The 25,501-nt window shown below is 35.1% G+C and overlaps 1 protein-coding gene across 8 annotated transcripts in view; it reads left to right on the forward strand.

Annotated features, from left to right (window-relative positions):
* Positions 1-25,501, forward strand: part of SOX5 (SRY-box transcription factor 5) — a 1,266,595-nt gene that overhangs the window by 1,206,914 nt on the left and 34,180 nt on the right. For all 8 annotated transcript variants that reach the window (XM_020994275.2, XM_078155084.1, XM_078155082.1 and 5 more), the window contains 2 exons: positions 11,612-11,789; positions 17,830-17,975. In XM_020994275.2, the coding sequence (XP_020849934.1) occupies positions 11,612-11,789; positions 17,830-17,975 (324 nt within the window). The remainder of the gene's footprint in view (positions 1-11,611; positions 11,790-17,829; positions 17,976-25,501) is intronic.

Below are 25,501 nucleotides of genomic sequence, written 5' to 3' on the forward strand. Positions count from 1 at the left end.
ACTTTGATTGACTCCTCAAGGCTTCTATGACTTTTTTCCAGCTAAGTACTTTATGAAGAGAATGTAAAGATTCATCGCCTTCTATCTTCTCACAGATTTGCAATTCTTATTTCTTCTATAGTCAGAAGACAGCTGAAAGAGGTGAGAAAAGATGAGTGAGATTATTGAAGTCTTTCAGTGTATTTTTTCAGAGAATCTCCAAAATGGTTAATTTGATGCTGATAAGCAGTAGGATCTTATCAATTAACTTCAGTGGGAGGGAGGGACAGTTAATATTTTCTCTTCAAAGAAGCAATATTAGGAGATTTCTGATTCTTCTCCCCTCTGTCTTCAGAATGCTAAGAAAGAAAAGTTGAATTCTTCCTATCATAAACATGTTATTAAAAAAAAAAACTAATAAACTTCTCCCATGGGCTTCTCTAAATTTCTCTTTTTGAGTAGTACCACTTAGCTATCTCCCAGGTTCTTTACAGCTGTTTGGGGATAATAAATAGCCAAACAGTAGAATGAGACCATATTCTGCATGCTACTCGATTGCTAATACCAACCAGAAACACACGAATCCAGTAGCAAGAGCATTTAATTAAGACAAGACATTTGACTGCATATCCAGAATTATATTTGAATTCTCCTTTAAGTCTTCTGAATTCCCAGCACAGCAAAAGGATACAGCTTAAGATGTCAAAATCCCAGAGTGCAAAACTGTCTGCCTCTTGGAATGTATATTCTGGGACTCTTTAGGGACAACCTAGAAATGTTTAAAAGCTCTTATGTTAAACATGAAATGGTCATGGCCCAACTGTAACATCAGAGTTTCAGTATAACCATGGTTATACTACTACATGAAGTCATCTTTTTTTCTCCTTGATCACAGCTTCTGACTTTTCCTTTCCTATTAGTGTCTTTACCACCTCCACACCCCACCCATCCTCCCCATGGTTTTTTCTTCACCTTATAAATTTCCTCCCTGGTAGACTATCTCTTACCAGAGTCCTTGCCCTCAGACTTCATCATGCATGGGGTTCATGCATACATAGCCCAAGTATCTTGAGAAATGCATTTCAGGGAATCTTTTGCATTGATCATGATTACTGTAGCCTGAAAAATTGTGGAAATAAAGTCCTATGGACATATTCTCTAAATTTACCTATTCATAAGGATGACATTATATCTTGGCAAAGGTTTACATGCTTTAATGAATTTTTTACAGTAACTAAGCCCCATGGAGAGACTGCTCTGAGGCTGGAATTAGACAACTTTTGAATGTTTTCCTTCAAACCCATTACATTTCCTTTTTCAGAATATCACCAATATAGTGAAAGGTCTTGATATCATGGCATGTGAGGAACAGTTGAAGGAATTAGAGATGTTTCACATGAAGAGATGACATTGGAGGAACATGTAAGATGTATTCAAGTATTTAAGATGTGTCCTGTGGAAGAGGGCTAGATTTGTTCTGCTTAGCCAGAGAAGGAAGAACTAGAAACAATGAGTAAAGGTTATAAAAAAAAGATAGTAGATTTATATCTGACATAAGAACAAATTCCTAACAAGCAGAATTAGCCAGAGACAGCCACCTCAGGAGATAGAGGGTTCTTCCTTGCTCCAGACCTACAAACCTGGAAGCTTGTCCAGGTAAGACTTGGACTAGATGGTCCTGGAGGTCCCTTTAAAATATGAAAATCTTTAAACATAATTAATAGGGCACTTACTGATCTCAGGGCAATAAGCAGAGGGAAGTTTGAAAGGTCAATTTTTTTTATTAATTTATTTTGATTTATCAACAATCCCTTCCATATGCTTTTGAGTTTAAAATTTTTCTCCCCCTTCCTCCCCACCATCCTCCCCAAGACAGCACACAATCTGATATAGGCTATACATATACATTCCTATTAAATATATTTTCACATTAGTGATGTTGTAGGTAAGAATTAGAACCAATAGGAGGAACCACCAGAAAGAGGAAACAAAACTCAACAGAAGAGGAAAAAAAATAGCAAACAGTATGCTTCAATCTGCATTCAAATTCCATAGTTCTTTCTTTGGATGTGGATAGCATTTTCTATCATGAGACCTTTGGAGATGTCTTAGATCCTTGTACTGCTGGGAAAGGTTAAGTTTATCAATATTAGTCCTCATACAACGTGGCTGTTACTGTGTACAATGTTCTCCTGGTTCTGCTCACTTCACTCAGCATCAGACCATACAAGTCTTTCCAGGTCTTTCTGAAATCAGCCTGTTCATCATTTCTTATAGCACAGTAGTATTCCATCACATTCATATACCACAACTTATTCAGCCATTCCCCAATTGATGAGCATACCCTCAAATTCCAATTCTTTGCCACCACAAAAAGAGCTGCTATAAATATTTTTGTACATGTGGGTCCTTTTCCCATTTTTATGATCTTTTTGGGATATAGCCCTAGAAGTACTGTTGCTGGGTCATAGGGTATGCACATTTTTATAGTCCTTTGAGCATAGTTTCAAATTGCTGTCCAAAATGGTTGGATCAGGGGCAGCTAGGTGGCACAGTGGATAGAGCACCGGGCCTGAAGTCAGGAGGACCTGAGTTCAAATCCAGCCTCAGACCAAAACACTTGTCACTTACTAGCTGTGTGATCCTGGGCAAGTCACTCAACCCCAATTGCCTAAAAAAAAAAAAACTTAAATTTTTTTTTTAAAAATGGTTGGATCATTTCACAACTCCACCAACAATGCATTAGTGTTCCAATTTTCCCACATCTTCTCCAACATTTATCATTTTCTTGTTTTGTCATCTTGGCCAATCTAATATGTGTGATACAGTACCTCAGAGTTGTTTTGATTTGCATTTCTCTAATCAATAGCGATTTAAAGCATTTTTTCATATGACTATAGATGGCTTTAATTTTTTCATCTGAGAACTGCCTGTTCATATTGAAAGGTCAGTGTTTTTGATGATGGTGGTGGTGGTGATGTTAGGATGCACTCCTTATCCCTCTTTAAACAGGGAGGGCTCAAACAAAGTGTTTTTTTCTTTACCCCCTGCCTCATCCTGTCTCTAACCTTTACTCCCTTCATGACTGAGGCCTGTAGCTTAGCTACTATACCTATTGGAAAGGATAGGAAGGATGTGATAATTTACTACACCAGGCCTAAAAAACTGTGTTCTCCACTGAGAATTCCAAGAGATCTGGAGATGGAGGCTGCCCAGGTAAAAACACTTGCTCTATTGTCCCTTGTACCCATCCATGTCAGCTATATTGCTCCCAAGGCCCCATCCTACTCTGTCTTCCCCTTCCATGGTGTCCTACACACTGACCCAGCACAATTCATAATAAAGCATTGGGCCTAAGGGCAATGAAGGACCAAATATTTGGCACAAATAGGCTATAGCACATTTCCAGTGTGTCCTACATACAGGTAAGACATAAGGAATATCACTGAGGTACGAGATAATGGCAAGTAGGAGATGGACATCACAAGTGCAGTGTTAGCACATATAAATGTTATATCAATTTTTAAAGTGGGAACAATGTTTTTGGAACTTTGAGCTTATCCTCTGTTGAGGCTCTATGGGAGAATATAAGACTATAGGATGAAAAGCCTGAACACTCCATCACTGGAGGGAGTGCCCACACCAGTGAGAAGATAGCTCCATTGAAGTACTGTATGGAGGTCTAAGAGGATGATGTACTTTGAGAGGATCTCTTTAATGTCAACTGAGTTAGGAAAAAAATAATGATTTCATATTATTTAGTAGGTAATAAAATGCAAAAGACACAGTATCATTTTTTTGTTAATATAGCTATCTATGTATTTAGTAAGAATACTCTGGTGGCCCAAACTGCGACAACTTATCTAAGTTGAGGAGGAAACTGAAACTAAAAGAGGTTAAGAAGTGGGAAAACAAATTATCCTCCCAGGATTCAAGATAATACTTTTGTTTTGACAACTGTTGTTATTATTAAACTTTATTCAGTTAATTTGGATTTTATTTGTTATAATACTTTAAGCCTTACCCCTATGTATTACTCTGTTTTAGATATAAAAAAAAATTCTCAGTAGTGATTAACCAGGTATGTTAAAAAATCCAAAACAAATGTTCACCAGTTTTAGTGTACACTCCGGATAAAACACCAACTAAAGCCCATAGCAGAAAATAATTAGAAAAATAATCACTGCTTACATAGCTATTTATATAGTTGAACATTTTCTTTAAGTAAGGGGTTTTGCCTTTATTCAAATCATTAGCAATTATCAGCAAATATGTATTTGAATTTAAAATATATGTGAATTTTATGTCTCTCGGGTTTCAGGAATCTAAGTTCAGCCAAAACATTACTTTGGGGACACTGTCATCAAAGCACAGGGCTTTAAATAATTTTAGAACCAATTACACTATTCTTAATCTCCATATTTTAAAAAAATTCTGTGTATCTAGGTTAATCTGTCCTTACAAATCACAAGATACTTTTTCCTTGCACTTTTCTTCTGTATTTAACTGCTTTCTCCAAAGATCCTTTAGTATTTTATTTCCATTATCCAAATGTCCATTTGATGTAATCAGAGGGATTAAAGGATTTTATATGGCATATATATAGCAAAGAAGTCATAAAACAAGTCAGAAAGAGATCCACTAAGTCCCTTAACTGTACAGCCTTTGCATCCTTATATAAATCTTTTTATTGAATGATATAATTAATTATCAGGATTGGCTTTCATAGGTCATCTGGTCCAAAACTTTGTAATATAGAAATAATTTATTACTATTTTCTTATATTAATTAAATTTCTGGATTTAGTTTGTTACCTTGTATAAACACTCTGATGGTAATCTATTAAATGTAATATTGATTTATTATTTATTTTGAAGGCTATTAGCATCATAATTATAAAATATTTCTACAAACAACTTCCAAACCTCATTTATTTATTAAATAAATCATTAAGATGGGAAATATCTTCCTCCCCAGTATAGCCAAATGATACTCTCTATCTGTTTAAGTGCCCTCTTGATATTTGAAGAGCATATTTCATTATTAAATTTAAATTATTCTTTTATACGAGTTAAAATGTTTTATTAGTATGAGGTGGATAATAATATGTAATTTTGGAAAGACCACTTTTACAGTACCTGCATATTTAAATTATGAAGTTTCACTGAACAGGATATCTATTAGTACAAAACCTATTTTGGCCCTGATGATCAGTATCATCAGGATACTCTTCTATGAATAGTATACTTCTCTCTGTAGTTAAGTTTTTTAGGAGTTCAACTATACAAATATAAATAATGAATTACTTTTTTCTTTTTCATGAATAATAGATATTTGATATGATTCCTTAGTAAATCATTAAAACATCCAAATTGTGAAGTAATATCATATAATGGGTCCTAATTATTTACAACACAGTCTCTTGTATAAAGATCAAGCATGAGAGCTCTTATTAATACACCATTAGTCTGAACACATAATGAAAGGGCAATTTTGAATGACATTTATCAACTCTAGAACTGTCAATCTCTATTATGTCCTTAGGGTCTTCCTCTCTTTGGCTTTAGATGAAAGCATTGCAGAGAATAGAGAAAAGTATTCAGAAATCCACTACTTCTTTTGTTTTACTCAGACATGCACCATGTATGACACATTCGTCTTCTCACCTCAAAGATGAGATGTGTCACCTCCAACCCACCATCACTAATGTACATAAGTATATGCTGTCTTTCTCCCATCCTCTCTATACAGAATTTATTTCCTCTACTCTCTTTTTTTTTTTATTCCATATTTGGAAATATACTCTGCCCCTGTAGTGGGTTAGTGTTTCTGTTTAGTCAAGTGCAACAGTCACCTTTATTTCCCCAAAGCATCCCCAAACCTTTTTCACCAGCTGTGATAGTGTCAAAGGAAGTTCTATGGCTGTCAGAATAAAGGCTTTTGAGACATAGCTAAGCCCTAAGGCCTGTCAGCATTGCTATACAGAAAGAAATAAGCAGGGACACCATTTTACAATAAACAGTTAGTACCTGGAAATACTGCTCTTTGATATTCTTAAAAATGACCAATAAGCACTTAACCTGACACTTTAGCATGCCCCTATCTAGATCTATATCTCTAGATATCACATGTATGCATATATATACATATATATATATATATATATATATATAATGGGCTTCCAGATAAAAGATCTGAATTATAATATCTGGATTATCCTACTAAATTTTCTTACAATCTAGGACCCAAGGAATTATTTACTTTTATATTAGTCTCTTAATTTGTAATGGTAATATAATACTAAAAGATGCCCTGTGTGAAAGATCAAAGTTACATTATTTGTGTTTATGTATTTGCTATCCAGTAATGATTTTGAGGGCTTGTTAAAATCAAATTATTCCCCATGATGCTACTTTCATTTGGGTAATGGACACAAATTTTTATTATACTTAAATACCTGATGTGTTGTTGTCAATACATCACTTACTGAAGACCCCCTTTCATGCTTCTCTGTCTGTTTGAAAAAGAACCGATACTCTATTCTGCTAATCACTGAACTCTTACAATGCTAGCCTTAGAACAAACCACAAAACCATCTGGTGGCTAGTAAACTCTGACTTATTCCTCTTTTAAACTTGGTAATATAGAATGACAGTTTCTTCAATAAAGTCATCCCCTTCCCTACTCCCAGAGCCCTAGTCCTACTCCTAATATATTCCTATCCAGATCTTTCTTCTGTTTTTGACCATTGCTCTGTGTTCCTTTTATCTTCTGGCACTGATGGGGATCTGGCTTCCCTCACAAGACGTTTTGTGCCTAGATAGCTGCTTTAGTGCTAGATTATCTTATCTAATGCCCCTTGACACATTGTGGCAGAAGACAGAGTAAGCATACACCTTGCTTCCCACAGCCACTTCCAGATCTTCTCTTTGCTACCATCTCCTCTCTTGAATTTTACTCCATATAAAAATTCAAAGCCTGGTACCAGTTAGCTACTGACTCCCAGGTCATTCTTTCTTTCTCCTGTGGGACAGTACCTGAGTCACTGTCTTTTATCCATCCCTCTCCCTACCTCTATACTTGAGGACATCAAATTTCATATTGATGTTGCTCCACGCTAGTCTCCCAGTTTATCAATCTCTTCAAGTCCCATGACTTACAACTTTACAACATCTCAGCTACATACGGGGATAATCATATCCTTTTTCTCACCATCACCTTTAACCAGTATGCTTCCATAATAAATCAGTACTTTGACTATATCTCTTATCCTTCCATTTCTCATTGCCCCTCATTCTTCCTTTATCTACTTTTTGATATAGCCTCTAGTCTCTTTATTCTTCAGTGCTTACATAGACTTCATTTCTTTCCCGTATCAACCTTGGTGTTTTGGTTAATCATGTCAATGATATACTTGAATACCTTGTCCCCTTACATGCTTTGTCAAACCTGAACCCTGGACTACTCTACCAAGAGCCTTCTCTGCTCTTGCCCACCTTTGAAGAGTGCTAGAGAAATGTACTGACTCAGTTCACTCCAAATTGACAACTGAGAAAATGGAGCCTGTTAGTTACCAGTTTCCTTTTTTGCCCTGTTTTTAAATCTCAAAACCTTGTGACATAATTCCCCATTCTCTACTCCTTTGACCTGGTTTAAAATGAGAAGATCATAGCCCTTTACATATGCCCTTGATCCACTGCCTCTAATCTCCAATCTCTTTATATCCATTTAGACTCCTCTTGTAGCCTAAAGATATACCCAAGTCCCTGCCATTCTAAAAATAAAAACAAAAAACACCTTTACTTGACCCTAAAATCTCCTCAAACTGTCATGCTAGATCTCATGTCTTAACTGAACCAAATTTATTTTTAAAAAGGGGGCAGGGTATTGATACTGGTTGCCCCCATTTTTCTCTCAATTACTTTTCAACACTTTATATAGTGTGCCTTTCAACCTCATCACTCAACTAAAACTGTTCTTTCCACCTAGTGTTTAACTTTCTTGAAAAATTTATCTTTCATTTCTGATCACCTTCATTTCCTGATACATCCCTTCCCCCACCCAGAGATCCATCCTTTATGAGACAGAGACAGACAGAATAAAGGAAAGGGGGAGAGAAAGAGATGGAAAAAATCAATTCAGCAAAACTATGCCCAGAGACCCATAGCAGTTGTTGCCTTGTTCCACAACATGGAAGTATTCCATTCATTTCTTTTATATGCACACATAGCTCTAACTAGATCATCTATTTTATCTTTTGTAATCTCCTTTCTCTTTGGTTAACAATTCACCCCTTAACATATCTGTGAAAGATATCTGATCTGGTTTTAATCTACTTTTTTGGTATGTTATTTATTATTCAGATAATATATTTATTTTGGGTTCATTGTGGTATGTGGTATAAATTATTGACCTAAATCTGATTTCTACAAGACTTTTCTTCAGTTTTTTTCCCCCCGTAATTATCTATCACATTTGGCCAGTGATTATGACTAAATAGGGAGTTCTTCCCTAAGAAATTTATATTTTCAGGTTTATCAAACACTGAGTTGTTGAGTTCAATTATTTCTGGTTCTCCCTTGACTAGTCTCTCCCATTGAGCTACTTTTCTATCTTCATTAACCAGAACCAAATAGTTTTGATAAGCACTGCTTTAAAGCCTACAAGTGCTCTTCCCCTTTCATTTCTCGTTTTCTTTATTCCCTTAGACAGCCCAGATCTTTTGCTTTTCCAAATTATCCTTTGCTCCTCCAAATTAATTTTCATCTAACTCTACAGAAAAAGATCCCTGTGATAGTTTGGCATAGCACTAAATTTGAAGATTAATTTCAGCATTAACATTTTATTATATTTATACTGTAAAGACACGAACAATTAATATCCCTCCAGTTATTAAAGTTTTCTGTTCATTTCTTTAAGGAATGTTTTGCAGTTTGACATATATGGGTACTTTAGTAGACTGTGGTTATTTCTAATGGAACATCCCTTTGTTGGCTTCTGAATTTTTTGTTGCTATATTGAAATTATGTGGCTTTTTGTGAGTTTATTTTATACCCTGTAATTTTATTGAGGATAATCAATTGTCTCAATTAGTTTCTTTGCTGCTTCCTTAGGATTTTCTAAGTACATTACTGTGCTATTACATATAGGGATAATTATCTCCCTGCCAAACCCTCATTCACTTCTACCTTCCCTTGTACTCTAGAGGATGACACCATCCTCCCAGTCCCTCAGGCTCAGGTCTTAGGTGTCCTCTTAGATTTCTCCCTATCCCTTGTCTCCATATCCAATTTGTTGCCAAGACCTGTCAATTTCACCTTTGCAACATCTCTGAAATATGCCCCCTTCTCTCTAAAACTACCACCACCCTGGTGCAGACTCTCATCACCTCATGTCTGGACTATTACAATAACCTACTGGTGAGTTCACCTGCCTCAATTCTCTCCCTACTCCATCTTCCATTCTGTCACTAAAATGATTTTCCTAAAACAAAAATCATGTCACCCTACTCAGTAAACTTCAGTGCTTCCTCCAGGAACAAATACAAAATGCTGTGTTTGGCATTCAAAGCCCTTCATAACCTAGTCCTTGCTTACTTTGTTGTCTTCTTACACCCTACTCCTTTCCACATACTCTTCAATCCATTATCGTTGTCTTCAAAAACATGAAAGATTGACATGAGATTTTATTTGTTTTGGATTTCAAAGCATCATATTTTTTTATACTTCCCAATTATTGGAACTATCCAAAAGTGAAATGAGGCCCTCGAGAGGTAATGAGTTCCCTTTTACTGAAGGCAGAGACTGGCCTGCCACTTCTCAGATGTCTCATGGTAAAAATTCTTTTTTTAATATGGATTGGCCTATGTAGCCACTAGCACCCTTCCAGACATGAAATTCTGTTCCTTTGGGTTTTTAGAAATTAATTATTTAATATCAAAACTAAAAGATATTTTGACAACATCCACCTACATGTTATAGAGTGCTTTGTTCAAGCATTAGTTAAAAAAGTTTCACACAATTAATCCAATTTTATAGGTCAGGACACTGAGAAAGGGTAGTTCGCAAAAAAGTTTTACAATAAAATGGAACTTAGAATGCAGCTATGTAGCCTTAGTGTAACCAGTGTCAGTTGCACCACAGAAACCCATAAAGGAGCCAAATATGAAATTGGATATTCTTTAAGATAGACATATATTCAAATGTATTCTAATGCCAACATATCACACCAGCATTGGACATTAACAAAATTTCTGAACTGGTCATGCTCAATTTTCCATTGCCATCATGTAATATATCATACACAACTGGAAATCCTTGTTATTCTTAAGTCAATCTGCTTCAGAATCAGAATCCAACTATATCCAGTTCTATTGGTTTTCATATATTTTATGTCAGCTATCACTTACTCAAAACTTCTCCAGTTCTTTTAACTGATCATCATATTGTGTGAATTCATGCTATACTATATTCTAGCATGTGTGGATAGACTCTAAAATTTTGGAAAATGAAAAGTATTTCTGTCTCTGGAAGGATCAATAATATAATAAAAAAAGATAATTTCCTTTATAATATTTAGTTGGTTTTAGTCTGGATCAAATTCAGAGGCATTTCTTTGAAGTTTTGGGGAAAAGATTACCTGATGTTTTTAAACCGTATATATATATATATATATATATATATATATATATATATATATATATATATATATATATATATATATATATATATATATATATATATATATATATATATATATATATATATACGAATGATTAAGTGTATCTCACTTATATTACTTAACTCATCTCATGGCCAGTTGTATGCATGTTTCAATTATATTTTCTCGTACATTCAGAGGTAGTGTGGCACAGTGGAAAAGGATTAGACTGGGTATTTCAGTTCCAGCTCTGCAACTGACTTTCTCTAAAATATTAGGCAATGACTTCACATGTATAATCGATATCCTATTACTTGCATTCTCAAGGGGTGGGGGAGGGGCAAGGAGGGAGAGAATTTGGAACTCAAAAAAATTTTAAATGTTAAAAAAATTATATGTAATTGGGAAATATTTAATGAAATAAAAATATAGTAAAAAAATAAAATATTAGGCAACACAATCTAAAAAAGTCTCAATTTTCTCATTTGTAAATGAGGATAATAATACCTTCCCTAAATACTTCACAGAGTTGTGGTATGGTTAAAATGACATAATGTCTGTCAACATGTTATGAAGGGCTATATAAATGAAAAGTACTATTATCATTAGAATACATTGCAACAGTAAAATATAATAAGCTCCTTGAGGACTGCAGCTGTATCACTTTTGGATTTTTGTTGTCAGCAGCTAGCTCAATATGTAGCAAGTGGTAGTTGTTTAATAAATCATTATTGATTGATTACTGTTACTAAAGATAACAATAGTTATAATATTACAAAATAGGTTGTAACTATCATTTTGATATCCTATGGATATATCGTTATGATACCAAACTTAAAATCCATGTGGTATATAAGTAATAAAATTCACTAACTGATAGACATGTGATGAGACAATAATACTGGGCTACATACCTGTATTTCTCTAGATGCTTGAGATCTTATCATAGTTTATGTTCTGTCAATTATTGCAGGATGAAGTGGCACAACCACTGAACTTGTCTGCTAAACCCAAGACCTCCGATGGGAAATCACCCACATCACCCACCTCTCCCCATATGCCAGCTCTGAGAATAAACAGTGGGGCAAGCTCTCTCAAAGCCTCTGTCCCAGCAGCATTAGCCAGTCCATCAGCTAGAGTTAGCACAATAGGTAAGTTAATTTTCTTTTCTTTTAATTTTACAGGTAGTGTTCTATATGTGTTAACTGAGTAATAGTATTTTAAAATGGCCAGTTGTGTTCTACATATGGTTCTGATTCAATGCCATGGAAATTCAGTGCAGTTTGATGAACTCTACATAGTCGGTGAAAAACCACATAACTCATTTTAAACTGAGACTAAAGATACAAAGCCGTATTAAAGAATCAATGTTTATTAATTGCTCCTACTCATGAAAAATAGATTGATCACATATTCTCTCTTTATAGTAGAGTGCAGGATTTAAAGTCAGGAAGACCTAAGTTCAAACCCTACCTCAGCTATGTGATCCTGGGCAAATTATTTAAAGTGGTCAAATTAAATTTTCTCATTTGTAAAATGGAGGTAATAATAGCACCTAATTCACAAGGTTGTCATGATAATCAAATAAGAAAAGATATACATGTAGTGCAATCCCTGATGCGCTACAAAACTAGTAACTATTAGAAGTGGCGGCTGTAGTGTGTGAATTACTTAGAGGCCAAACAACAGAGATCAGGCTAGGACCAATTGATCTTTCCAGAGGATTTGGTGTGTAGCCTGTTCCATTACTTTCTTCTTTGCCAAATTTGCCATTTTTGTAACATACATATGCCAACGATGAAATGTATGAAAAGATAAAATCTATCTGCCATAGTAAATAACCAGATGATATCACTGATGTACAATCCAATCCAGCCTGGATTTTACTTTAGCACATCCAAGTTACGGGCATGCATGGTTCTTATCTTCCAAACTTCACAAATGTCATTCTAGTGTATCAATTTCAGAGGCATACATGCTCAGACTTTTAAAATGCTCCAGACAGCTCATTGCTGCTGCCTTTTGGGAAGAATGGGAGAGAAATTTGGACCTATAATTTCACTCGTATGAGGAAGCACAGAAACTCTCTCCAAAGACTAGATCATCAACAACTTGTCTATAATTTACAGAGTTGCCTGAGACAGTGAGAAGTTAAACAGATAGCATATCACCACACATTTCATATGCCAGAGGTAGGAATTGAAACTAGGTCTTTCTGACCCCAGAGCTATAGCTTTATCCATCCACTCCTTACACCAGCCTCCTTTTCCTCATATTGCATTGTATAATAAAATATCATTCATTTAACACAAAGTATACAAGTGCATATAGTGTTTAATAACTGTGGCTGATATTTAAGTACGCACATATTTTTAGTATTATGTATTCTTTTGTTTGGGCCAGCTAGGTGGTACAGCGGATAGATTTCGGGGCCTGGAGTCAGGAAGACTTATCTTCCTGAGTTCAGATCTGGCCTCAGACACCTACTAGCTGTGTGACCCTGGGTTAGTCATTTAATCAAATTTGCCTCCGTTTCCTCATTTGTGAATGAGCTGGAGAAGGAAATGACAAATCACTCCAGTATCTTTGCCAAAAAAAAAAAAAAACAACTTCAACAAACCCAAACGGGGTCACAGAGAACTGGATGTGACTGAAAAATGACCACAACAAAAATTCTTTTGTATGGATTTAATGATGACTAGTGAATACTGTAATTGGTAATGAGGAAAAAGCTTATTTTAGTGCCCAAAGATATAAATTGACTTGTAAATATCACATTGTTTAGCCTGTGACTTACTAAGTGATGTTATTAGAACTGCATTATTAAACTAGCTGAGTAAATAATATATTTGCATTTTTATTATCAATTTTTTTCACTTAACCATCTGTCATATTTAAAAATTGTTCCTGGGGATAATGAATAGTGTCTGTTACTATATATCTAGCATTTAACTGGTATTTTTTCAGTAGTAAAATTCCTCTTGGTTTTCCATGAAAAATCTTTTCCCCACCTACATCTCATTTTTTTTCATAGATTTAAGACCTCTACAATTTGCTTTTCTCCTTTCAACAAAATGCAGATGTTGAAAAGCTGTATGTACCTGTAATGAGTAATAATGTAGCTGGATAAAAGCTGTGAGGATTAATGGAGCTGTAAAGGTCACTCTTGAAAGAAGAATTAATGTGTTAGACCATTAATAAACCATGGAAAACTGTGGACCAAAAGATAACATACTTAAGTTATCATTAATGGCATGGGGCTCTTTGCTATATATCTGCTAACTAGAAATATAAAAAGTGATTTTTTTTGATGTTGCAGAACAATGTTACTGTGTAAAATATAAGAGATACTGGTTTTAAAATGATGCACAAATGGATAAAGCTGCCCAAAAGTAGTATCCTTAAGAAATGTGAATTTCCTAGAAGAGTGACAGCAGGTTTCAGAACCTGTGGCCAAGATGTTGATCCTTGAGAAGAGCTAGAGTTAGGTCTACATGACAAGTATTTAGTTGCTCAGCCTAGTTCTTTGTATTTGACCACAGTTTATTTGGTGGGTACAGAATCTGAATTAATTTATCCCATTCCTAGCTATCTTATCGATGAAATTTGGTACATCATGAAGACTGAACTACAACCCTACAGTTTTATAGTAGAGTATCTCATAATATCTAGGACAATGTGGTAGAGACACATTGACAAAATGGTATGTAAAGATAGCTTGATGTACAGAATAATCCATGGTTAGTGAGGAAAATTTGAGTTCAAATCTTGCCTAAGACACTTATTAGTGTTCCCTTGAAAAAGTCACCTCACTGTGCTTTAGTTTCCTCACCTGTAAAAGGAGATGTTGGCCTACTAAGTTGCCTCTCAGCTATAAATCTATGCTCCTATAATGTGATGTTGTTGTTCAGTTGTTTTAGTTATGTCTAACTCTCCATGACCCTATTTGGGGTTTTGTTGACAAAGATAATGGAGTGGTTTGCCATTTCCTTCTCCAGATCATTTGACAGATGAGGAAACTGAGGCAAACAGGGTTAAGTGACTTGCTCAGGGTCACACAGCTACTAAGTGTCTGAGGCCAGATTTGAACTTGGGAAGATGAGTCTTCCTGACTTCAGACCTGGCACTCTATCCACTGAGTGACTTAGCTGCCCCACTGTGATGTGATAAGCCTGCTCTACTTTCAAATCTAACATGCTTTTGACAAGTTTTAAAACAAACCAAATATACTGATATGAAACATGGGGAAAAAAGATTTAACTGTGTGCCTGAGAAATGATGTTTCTCACTTTTTTACAATTTGACATAAAAAGAAGTATAATGTTCAGATGTTAATGTGGAAAAGACTTTAGTGAAATTTCTTCACTTATACAAAAGATTTTGGGAATTTAAATAGAGCTTGTTTATTTGGGTGCAAGGCTTTTAGACCACTATCACTGACCTAGAATTTTTGTGAAAATTAAACATTTATTACAAATCATTTGCAATATCTGTATCTGTTTCTTACATGTAGTGATAGCTGATCAACCTCAATAGACAATAGTTATATAAATTTAAAAATTACCTTTATAGTGATCACAACATTCATTTACTGCAACATTAGTTATGTAAATACATCCCATGGAGTAAAAATGTGTTTATATGTAAACTACATATACTAAGAAAATATAACTACATCATTGGTCATTAAGTCTTTTAACAAAGCACACATATTTTACTTCAGCACAGAAATATGATAGTGACAGGCAAACATGTAACAACTAAAAAAGCTGAATAAAATCTTGTTTAGATTCAACTGCCCAGTATAAATAATTCTCCAGTGTAACACAGGAAGTCACAAATGTCAGGGTTTCATATAGTATATTAATTAAAATCTATGTCTTCAAACCCAAGAATGTCTATTTTAAACTGGAAATTTATTTTTTTCCTCTTTCACACACCAAATTAGAAATATCTACACATATATTACAGATCGCATTTTATTCATTTGAGTTCCATTTTCTGTCAATAGTTCATCCCCTCCAAATAATCTAAATTCTCTTTGCATCTATATTAATCATTTTTCTTGCACACTAGCATCTTGGCAGCCACTGAAAAACATAAGGAGTTCATGCTTTTATTCACTGCTATGTGCCAAACCTTTTCAAGTATATTTGTATTCTGTAGAAACCAAATAGTTCACAGAATATCATTCTTTCTAGTTTGTAGGCAAACTGAGGTTAATAGCCAAAATTATGAGGTGAAACTTCTTAGAACTTATTAATTGAACTATTTTCTAGGACAATCACTGACTTTTATGAGCTATAGTATTGTTGTTTTTTCAATTATATTGCCTAGTCATATGTGTCAGGAACGAGATTTAGGCTATTAGGAAGGATAGAGTAAAGATGGTAAGAGTAATAAAATATTAAACACAATGCTCTTTTAATAGTAGATTCAAACTTAAACATTTTTTAAACCCATTTAAAGTGTTGTTGCCAGTTCTTTTTCTAATTACAAGGAGTAGGGATCAAATTATTTCTAGAAATAATGTCAATGTTTTCAGCAGGATATTTATTAGACCCTCTAGACCTTTTTCCCATCCCCCATCTGAAACTTTTCTTTCAACTGTTAAGGGAGATCAGAACACCAGGTCCAGTCTGTGCATAATAAAAAACATGGATCATTTAGAAACCTTCTAGCAGTGAAGCACTGAACTAATCTGACGTCAGTTTCTTCAATAGAAATGTTTTAAGCAGCAAGATAACATTCTGCATTTTTTGGCAATCAGCAGATCAGATAGAAGAGTCTCTAGCAATACAACGAGGATGTGTATTATAATCTGACATGATTAGATGAGGCTCTTTAGGAACAGAACATTCATAATTGAGACAAAGAAAGAGTATTAATAACACTTTCCTAACACGGCAGTTAGCCATTTTATATTTCCTTTCTTTAATCTTAGTGTTTTTCAACAAATCATGGGATTTAATAGCGTGTTTTGGCAGATTAGAGGATTTATGGCCCAGATGTTTTTTGTTCTAAAAATGGATTAGGGTGTAAAGTTTGCTGGAATCCATGGAACATGTTGAGGCAAGCCGGTCATTTTATGTGTGATTAGTGCCTGCCTTCTGTCTCACAGTCCCTCCATCTGTCACAATTCACCAATGGATCTGGTTAGATTTAGCCTCATGTCACAAACAAGTCCCTTTTCTGGGCAATTTCATATTATAGATTCATTTTATGCCATTTTTATGCCCTAGTTAAAAGATAGAGAGAAGAGGGATGATAGATATTAGCTTCCCTTAGAATATTTGAAAAATAGACAAGGACTTAAAATCTCCTATCAGCATTCCATCCTATGAATCACTTGCAGATTATAATAAGTATAATCTATACTAAAGAAAAAGATGACAAAGCGTCACATTTTAAATTAAGTAGTATTAGTAGATGTGCTTCTGATGTCTATGTTTTAAAAGAAATAATTCAGCAATATATTGTCTAAATTTTAGACTGTGGAGCAGCAACCTTAAATTAGACATCTGACCTTTTATTAGCAGCATGAATTAAGTGTAACATAGTTATGATAGCCACAATTTCTTACTAAACGTTTAATGACAATCACTTGGTACATTCATAGCATGAGATTTATTATCTCAACCATTATGAGTTTTATATCTACAACAAACCACTTGCTGCCTGTGGTTTATTTTAATATATCTGGGTTTAGGGGAGAAATGACCTTTTTTCAATGGGTTCAAGATCTATTCTCTCCATCCCTAGAAAATTCAGTCCTGCTGTCCAAAAGCCACAAGTTGTCTGTCTAATATTAAGGGAATGTTTAAATTAAATCAGGTATTGGAGTATTATCAGTACATGTTTCCCAGGGTTTTCATCCAACTGTCAATTTCATTAGAAAAGTTTAATAGCAAAGCAAAGGCTATGTCAAACATTCAGATAAAAATGTAGTTCTAAATCTGTTTTTTGATGCCAAGCATCTAGATACTTAGAAACAACCTTTTTAAAAACAACTAATTTTTTTTCCAGTTTCATTCAGATGTTCTGTCATCATTGCCACTGCTTATAGGTGTGATATTTTCACTGTCTTTTTCATTTAATTAAATGCTTAAAGAAAATATGAAGGAGTTTTTACAGGGCAAATGATTTTATCCTTCACTGTATAAAATGATACACTTTATTCTATCATGTCAGGTTATTTAAATGACCATGATGCTGTTACCAAGGCAATCCAAGAAGCTCGACAGATGAAGGAGCAACTTCGGCGGGAACAACAGGTGCTTGATGGGAAGGTGGCTGTTGTGAATAGTCTGGGGCTCAATAACTGCAGAACAGAAAAGGTTAGTTCCTAAACGAATATATTACATGAATATCACATATGTTTATATACATACACACACTTTAACTTTTTTATTAGCACCTCTTCACAAACTCACTTTCTTCATAGTAATCCCACTCTTCCTTTCCCTCCATCTTTATGTAATCTATGCTTCCACCCTATACTCACTGAAATAAGACTCACCAAGACTCGGTTAAGAATTGAATTATGCTTAATCCTTCCCTAGATGCTTGACAATTGGTGACAACTAATTCTCTGTTTCATGTGTCAATATGAATTAAAGTAAAATTAGATTGTCTTTGAAATATGTGGGTCTGCATAAAGATGTTACTTTATGGAAATGCTCACATGGTTTGTGCAATGAGCTGGATTTTAAAATGTTGAAGCCTCTTTAAGTAGCATAAGCTGTGAGCTGATGATGCACATGCTCATCTTCTAAGCATCTAGGCTTGTGAAGTTGTCATATATGATGTTATATTTCCATAGCAGAGAAGTGTCGAGTTATGTTAGATGAGTGTAAAACTGGGAGCCGTATAATCATTTGCAAGAACACCATGTACTTTTTGCAGAACTTCAAAACTAGAGTTGTTGAAACTAATATTCTATATCTCTGAATTAGCTTTAGGTTGTTAATAAAGGCCATTGTCTAGGGAGAGAGTTGCTTTTCTTCATAAGTATTACCATAAGATATTACTCTAGAATGTTCAAAATTATATGTGTCTATATCTGGTGTTACTTGACTTATATTGAATTGAATTTTTTTATATATAGTCAGATAGTAGACCAAGTCAATAAGAGTAAAAAAAAATGATCAGCTACTTAGCTCTAACTTGAAAGTTAATCATCATGGGAAGCTTATGAATCAAACAGTATTGTCCAGAATGAGCAGATTGCTAATTTGGATAGCTTTCCAGTTTCCCTAGGCTTTATATGGAGTTTGATCAATAAGCTCTGAGAATCCAGCAGACTGCATTAAGAATATGAATTGTATGTATGATTCTATCACTAATGTATTTTTTTCACCAATTCTTATATTGTGTCAAGGCCATAGAAGCAGCTCCAATTTTATTCAGTCCTTAGGGAAGAGACCAAAGCAAGGGTCACTATATCACTCCATGTGTGGCAGTACCTAAAATATAAAAGGGGTGGCATTGGGACTTTATCCTGCTTAACATAGGAGAATAGCAGAAGGGAAGGGGAAGAGGAAAGTGTCAGCTATAAGAAGAAATGATCACAAGCATAAAGGAATTTATGTTCAAATATTTAAACATTCTTGAAAGGATGCTTGAACAGAAATTCCTTTTCTCTGCTCCCCATGTAGAAATGAGTTTAACACTCAGCCAGATGCTAATGCAAAGTGACTCAAGCTATTCCTCGCAAGCGTAGCTAAATTGCCATTATTTGTTAAGCGCATTGAATTCAGCTGTGGATACAGCAGTTGGTTGCATTCACAAAGCATCTGTACCCTTTTTTTTTTTTTAATCCTCCAAAGCAGAGACAACTCTACCTATCTCCCCCCTCTCCTCTCCTGTGCTGGCTGGGAATTGTCAAGTGACAACCGACCAAATCCTTTTGGACAGGAAGCCTTCATCCTGAGTTCTATATACTTGCAAAGCAGGCCTTGTGGTTGGATTGGGGAGCCCATTAAAAGCACTTTGATGGTATGGAAATTCATCTTCGTGAAGCGCCTAGGCCCCTAAGCAACATGCTGTTTAACTGTGGTTACAGATCAGTCATTCACATCGTAGGGCAGTAATTGTGTTGACGGCTTGTAAGGCAATGGAAGTACATAAAATAATCCTGGGCCCTCCACCATGGCACTGCAAGTTAATCTTCTTTAATACAAATCAGCTGTTGTTCTAACACATGACTTTGTGCCGGCTCCAGTGACTCTGCACAGCCTTTTGATTAAGTAACAGGAGTGGAACCATCTGCATTCGTTTTATTCTGTTACTTCCCCATTATGGGGGTAAACTCATTTTTTCTTCTTTCCCCAACCCTCATCTAAAGTAACAGCTTATTTTCCCCTCTCTGATTAGCACTTTATTGTGTAAGACTATCGTATGTGACCTTCTCTTCCTCTTTTGTCAAAGGCAACGGCTTTAAAATCTCCTTTTCAATGTGATATCTGCCAAAAAAAAAAAAGCTTACTGGCTGACTGGACTGTATTCTTAGGCATGTTTCCATCCTCATATCTCTTCCCTATGGGTGTTAAATGTGGTTAAAAATTATGTTGTATTTTCAGGTATGTTCTGAGTTCAAGCTTCTGTGGCCTATCTCTCATTTCTATTCTGGATAGCCTTGAGTGGGCATTGGAAGTGCTGATACTCTTACCTGTGAAGAAGCTTCTGCAACTCTTCCTTGAACTGTCATCATGTTCTCTTTCTATAGCCTCAGTTAGCAGGCTGTTCCTAGCCTGTCCTTGGGAATAAGACAAAACTGTTTAATTCACAATGTTTTTAATGATCAAAATTATCATTGAGACTCTTCAGACATTATAAAAATGTTTGGAATTCTGTGTCAGAGTCCATGTAGGCTTATACACACAAAGGAATTTAACAGAGAATGCCCTTCTTACTAATCATAGTAGAATAGCTATATTTCTGGGGAAAAGTAGGTTAGTGTGCTAATGCTTCCATACATAGAAATGTTAACATGCAGGCTGTGAATCATATGGTGAGGTCTCTTCCTAAATTCTTCCTTTTAGAATTTAATAGTCAGCTACCTGAATCCTTAGTCAGATTATGAACATGATATTTTTTGTCTCTGGCAAATCTTGCTTTAATATTATCTACTGAATTAAGCACAATATATGATGAATATAGATTGTTTCCTTGAGGGAGGGGCAGGGGACCTGGAAGCAAGGGGCCTGGACTTGTGATTTTACTAGTATAGATAAATCCAAGTGTAGAAATACCTTCCCCCCAATTCAGATTGGTTATCTGTTGCTTGGGTCACCTAGAGGTTAAATGACTTATCCATCATCAAATAGCTTTTATGTTTGAGAAACAGGAATTGAACCCAGATCTTCCTAAATGCAAGGTTGGCCACAATTAGCTATGATGCCATCTCTATTCACTGTTACTTGTTTAATTTTCCTCTTCCACGGAACTTACATCTCCTGAAGACAACCTTTGATTTTTGTACACCAAAACAATTTCTCCAACCCAGGAAAAGTGCTAATATGAACCCAGGAAACTGCTAAGATGAGAGAGAAAAAAAGTTCAGTTTAGGATAACTTGTAAGAATATAAAAGGTGATGCTTTGTGTTTCCAAGCTAAAATCAAAACTCAATAATCATAGAAAGAAGATAGACTTGAGAAGCTGGATCATTTCTAGTTTCTTAGGTGTTCACCGAATATTTTCACCATTCACTTGAAATGTGAACTCCCAGAACATCAGAAACATCCATATTAAAATATAAATGATTTATGAATTATCACCATACTATGTTATCCATATCATTAGTGCAGATAACGTAGGGCATATGGTTGCTTGCTCCCGCTCACATATTTATATGCCAGGCTGCACATACTCTTTTGTGCCTCATGCTCTTGCTAACTGGATAAAGTTATAGAAGTCTGCGTACTTGAGAAAACAATATGAACTTTTTTGTTGTAATAAAAATAGATGACAAAGGAATTACTTTGTCCAGTAACTCTGAAATGAGAAAGTTAATAAGAAATCAAAAGATTAAACCACCAGGATGAACATGTTACAAATGCTACATTTCATATAAATAACCATGTTGTCCCAGTTAAGATGGTTTAGTTTCAAAAGTAGTAATTGGGCTGAACAAATATAATTTGAATGAATGTAGAGAGCCTTGCTTTTCAATGACATAGATCAAAATACATGATGAAATTCATTTTTACAAAAATATATTTTAATTGTGGATTCAAAGATTCCTTATTCTTCTACTTTTCAAGGAAGTGTTTCAACATACCCAAGAACTGTGTCTATCAGATTTCTTGGAAACTCTGGGACACAGTCTAATTTATAATTGTCATCTAGAGTTAATTGCAGCTTGATTGTACATTCAAGTATTGTTACCTTTTACCACATTGCTCTGAGATTGCAGATTTGCATCCAGAAGGAATAAGTAAGCACATCAGGTAGGAAAAAGAAGGTTATATTTTCTGGGGAAAAAAATTAAAAATTACTGCCCTGATACATTTCAATCCATATCATATAGGTTTAATTGTGCAAGTAGCTACATAACTAGAATTGGGACAGACCTCGGCATCCATCTAGTCTAATCCATACACAAAAGGAATCCCCACTGTAACATACATGAGAATCAGTTGTCCAGCCTCTGTTTTAAAACATCCAATGAAAGGGAACCAAATGCCATTCAACTTGTGAATAGGTCCAGTCATTAGGAAACTTTTCCTGGCATCAAGTTTAAACTTGCCTCTTTGCAACCCATTTCTCCTGGTTTGAGCCTGTAGGGCCAAACAGAAAAAATCTAATCCCTTCACCACATGACAGGTATTCAAACACTTGAAGACAGTTATCATGCCATGGCCTACCCCTAATTCTTCTCTCCTCCGGGTTAAACATGCCTAGTTTCTTCAACAGATACTCATATGATATGGATTCAAAGCCCTTTGTGATCCTGGTTAAACTTCTGGACACTCTTCAGTTTAGCAGTGTTCTTAAACTGCAGTGTGTTCTTAAACTGTAGTGCCTACAACTGAACAGAGTACTACAGATGAGGTCTGACAAGGGCAGAATACAGTAGGACTATCACCTTTTTATTTCTGGAAGCAATGCCCCTCACAGGGCAGGCCAAATTGAGCTGGCTGCTAATTCAGAACAGTTGTGTGTAATCATGTCTCCTCTGTCTTACACTTGTAAAATTAATCATTGATGCCTATCACTCATGTGTATATATACACATACTCATACCCACATATCTGATCTTTATATATTTTCAAACTTCTCAGCGGGTGCAGTGCCCACAACACAGCAACAAATTATAGAATCATTGGGATAAAAGAGACTTTCAGAATCATATTTCTATTTCTCCCTCCAGATGTGACCACCTCAGGCAGGTTTGCAACTAACCAATTTTAGAAGAGTTTCCAAAATATTTAAAAATATCCTTCTACCTTTAAATATACAAGTGTTTATATTATTTTGTACAGTTTAAATATGATTATATAAGTACATTCATATTAAAGAATTATATTATGAAATTATCTATATGCAAACTCATTTTTATGTATGTCCATACATACTAAGGTGAGAACTACTTGCAAATTTATCATTGCAAAAAAAAATTGTGTGCATATTTTGATGTACATTATTTTTATATCAATTTATATACATATTCACACACAGTGAACTCACTCATCCATAACTTTACATAGCGACATCTGTTTAAGAGTTCTTTATCTCACTTTAATGTTCTATAGTATGCCATCAGCTCCTCAGAAATTAGTAGGAATTATCCATAGAGACAAATGGCAATTTGGAGAATGAACATGAGTTTCTCTATTGGGTGCCTTATCCAACAGTGTCCTTAAGAGGTTTTGACAGAGACTGTGTGTTAAACTATATAAGCTATATGTTATTTCATTTTCTTGCTTTATGAAATTCAGAGTTTCTTCTTTCCCGGCACCACCCTTTTTCTCCTGCCGCCTGCAACCCCAGTGTTGACTTAATGTGGATGTTTAATAATGAAAAAAAGTGTGTCTGTTCCAGTGTTAGTTACAAATGGCAGTAAGTGTATTGGATGGCAGCAGCCTTGTAATAATTTTATATCAGTCATTCTTTTCTGATGCTTCACTGGTTACCTGATGGATTGGACTAGCTATGTTAACTCTTCAAAATCTGAAGCAGTATACTAGCCCAGCTATAGACTTCACACCCATACTTTTCTTTCCAGATGAGTGGTAGGCATGTGAAGAATTTTGAATTCACATTCTGTTTTGGAACACTCAGATATGGAAGTTTAAATCACTGGATATTGTGAATGATTTGTTTATTTGGGGCAGGTGATTCTTTTAGTTAAGATGGATCTGTAATTAAATTATGCTTTAAAGGTTGAATAAGCAGATTTTGAATAGAGAAATGAAGGGGGGGGGCTAAAATGTCAGTCTTTTAGCTTGCAAAAGTGAGGTCATTGTGCTATTTGGCAATAGCCAGAGCTTTCTGTAAAATTGTTTTACATAAGTTAAAGTGTTCCCCCTCTAAAATGTTATCAAAACTGGACTAGAAAAATTGCAATAGCATTAGTGATGAATATTTTCTTTTCAAAACTATGTATGTATGTGTGTATGATTTTCATTTAAAATACATCCATTTACACATGATATCTAATCTTTGTTTCTGGAATAGAAGACATACTTAAAGCCTAAACTGCAGTATTTTACCTTTTGAGTGCAGGCACCTCTCTGCTTTGAAGAGTTATCATACAGTATGAAAATGGGATGTTTTCAAAACAATTGATTATTAGACAATTTGGATCAGTCTTTTACACAATAGTTGGCATTTGATCCTTAGGTTTTCTTTTCTTTTGTTTTTCATTCATAAAACCTTAATTCTGTTCAGCTGAGTGTCTAAGCTGGGGAACACTTCTTGTGGGACAGGGGAGGAGGGGAAAGCCCCTTAGTGAATATTATCAGCAGAGAGCAGCCAGTTTTCAAAGAGCAGGACTAAAAAGCAAATAGGTATTATGTCATCACGCATCCGTCACTCTATGTGTCAGCCTTTTCAATAATTCCAGTCCATGTTCTCGATGGGATTTTGCAAGTTAAAGGGGCTGTTTGTTTCCAGAAAGCAAGTACAGACTGATTCTAGCCTCTTGTTCCAGGTGGCTCTTTCGGGGTTTTTTTTTCTTCTTCTCTTTTCTTTCCTTTCCTTTCTTTGCCTCTCCTTTTCTCTTTTCTTTTATTCTTTATTGCATTTAATTAAAATACATGCCGAGTTTTCAGACTGCAAAGATCAGAGCTGTTTTCATCCAGCAGTGCTAACTATACATTAAACATTTTGAATTGTTTGAGCTTAAAGTTTCGTCCTTTTCTGCCATTTGCTTCATGGAGTTTGTGTATATTTACAGCCTCTGCATTTAATGGCGACATGCCTTATTTTCACAGATGGCCAGTAGAAGACTTTTTCTTTCTCTTAGTATAGTCTGCTTTCTGTTTTGCTACATTTGTCACAGTGCCACTACTTGCAGATAGCAAGTGCCCACGCTTGGTGGGGAGCATTTATGGTGTGAGCTTTTTGTAGAGCTTTTTAAAGGTGGTTGGGGTTTTTTTCTTTCTTTTTTTTTTTTTAGTAAACTTTTTATGGTTTAATTTCCTAGCCTGGAAAAGCTGTGCATGTTTTCAAACAGAGAGTCTTGTGTTCTTTACATCGTTCTAGTAGGGAGGCTTGTTCAGGATTGTCCAATAAAACAAGATGCATGGGACATGCCAAATTGCCTTTTCAGATAGATTTCCACAGACCTAAAGATGATTAAAAGGAGGAAGATCTATGACCTTCACATCCTCTGTATGATTTCTTCTGGTTTAAAGG

Source organism: Phascolarctos cinereus, unplaced genomic scaffold (genome assembly GCF_003287225.1).
Source record: "Phascolarctos cinereus isolate Bilbo 61053 unplaced genomic scaffold, phaCin_HiC Scaffold_1;HRSCAF=81, whole genome shotgun sequence".
In the NCBI taxonomy this organism is placed as follows: domain Eukaryota; kingdom Metazoa; phylum Chordata; class Mammalia; order Diprotodontia; family Phascolarctidae; genus Phascolarctos; species Phascolarctos cinereus.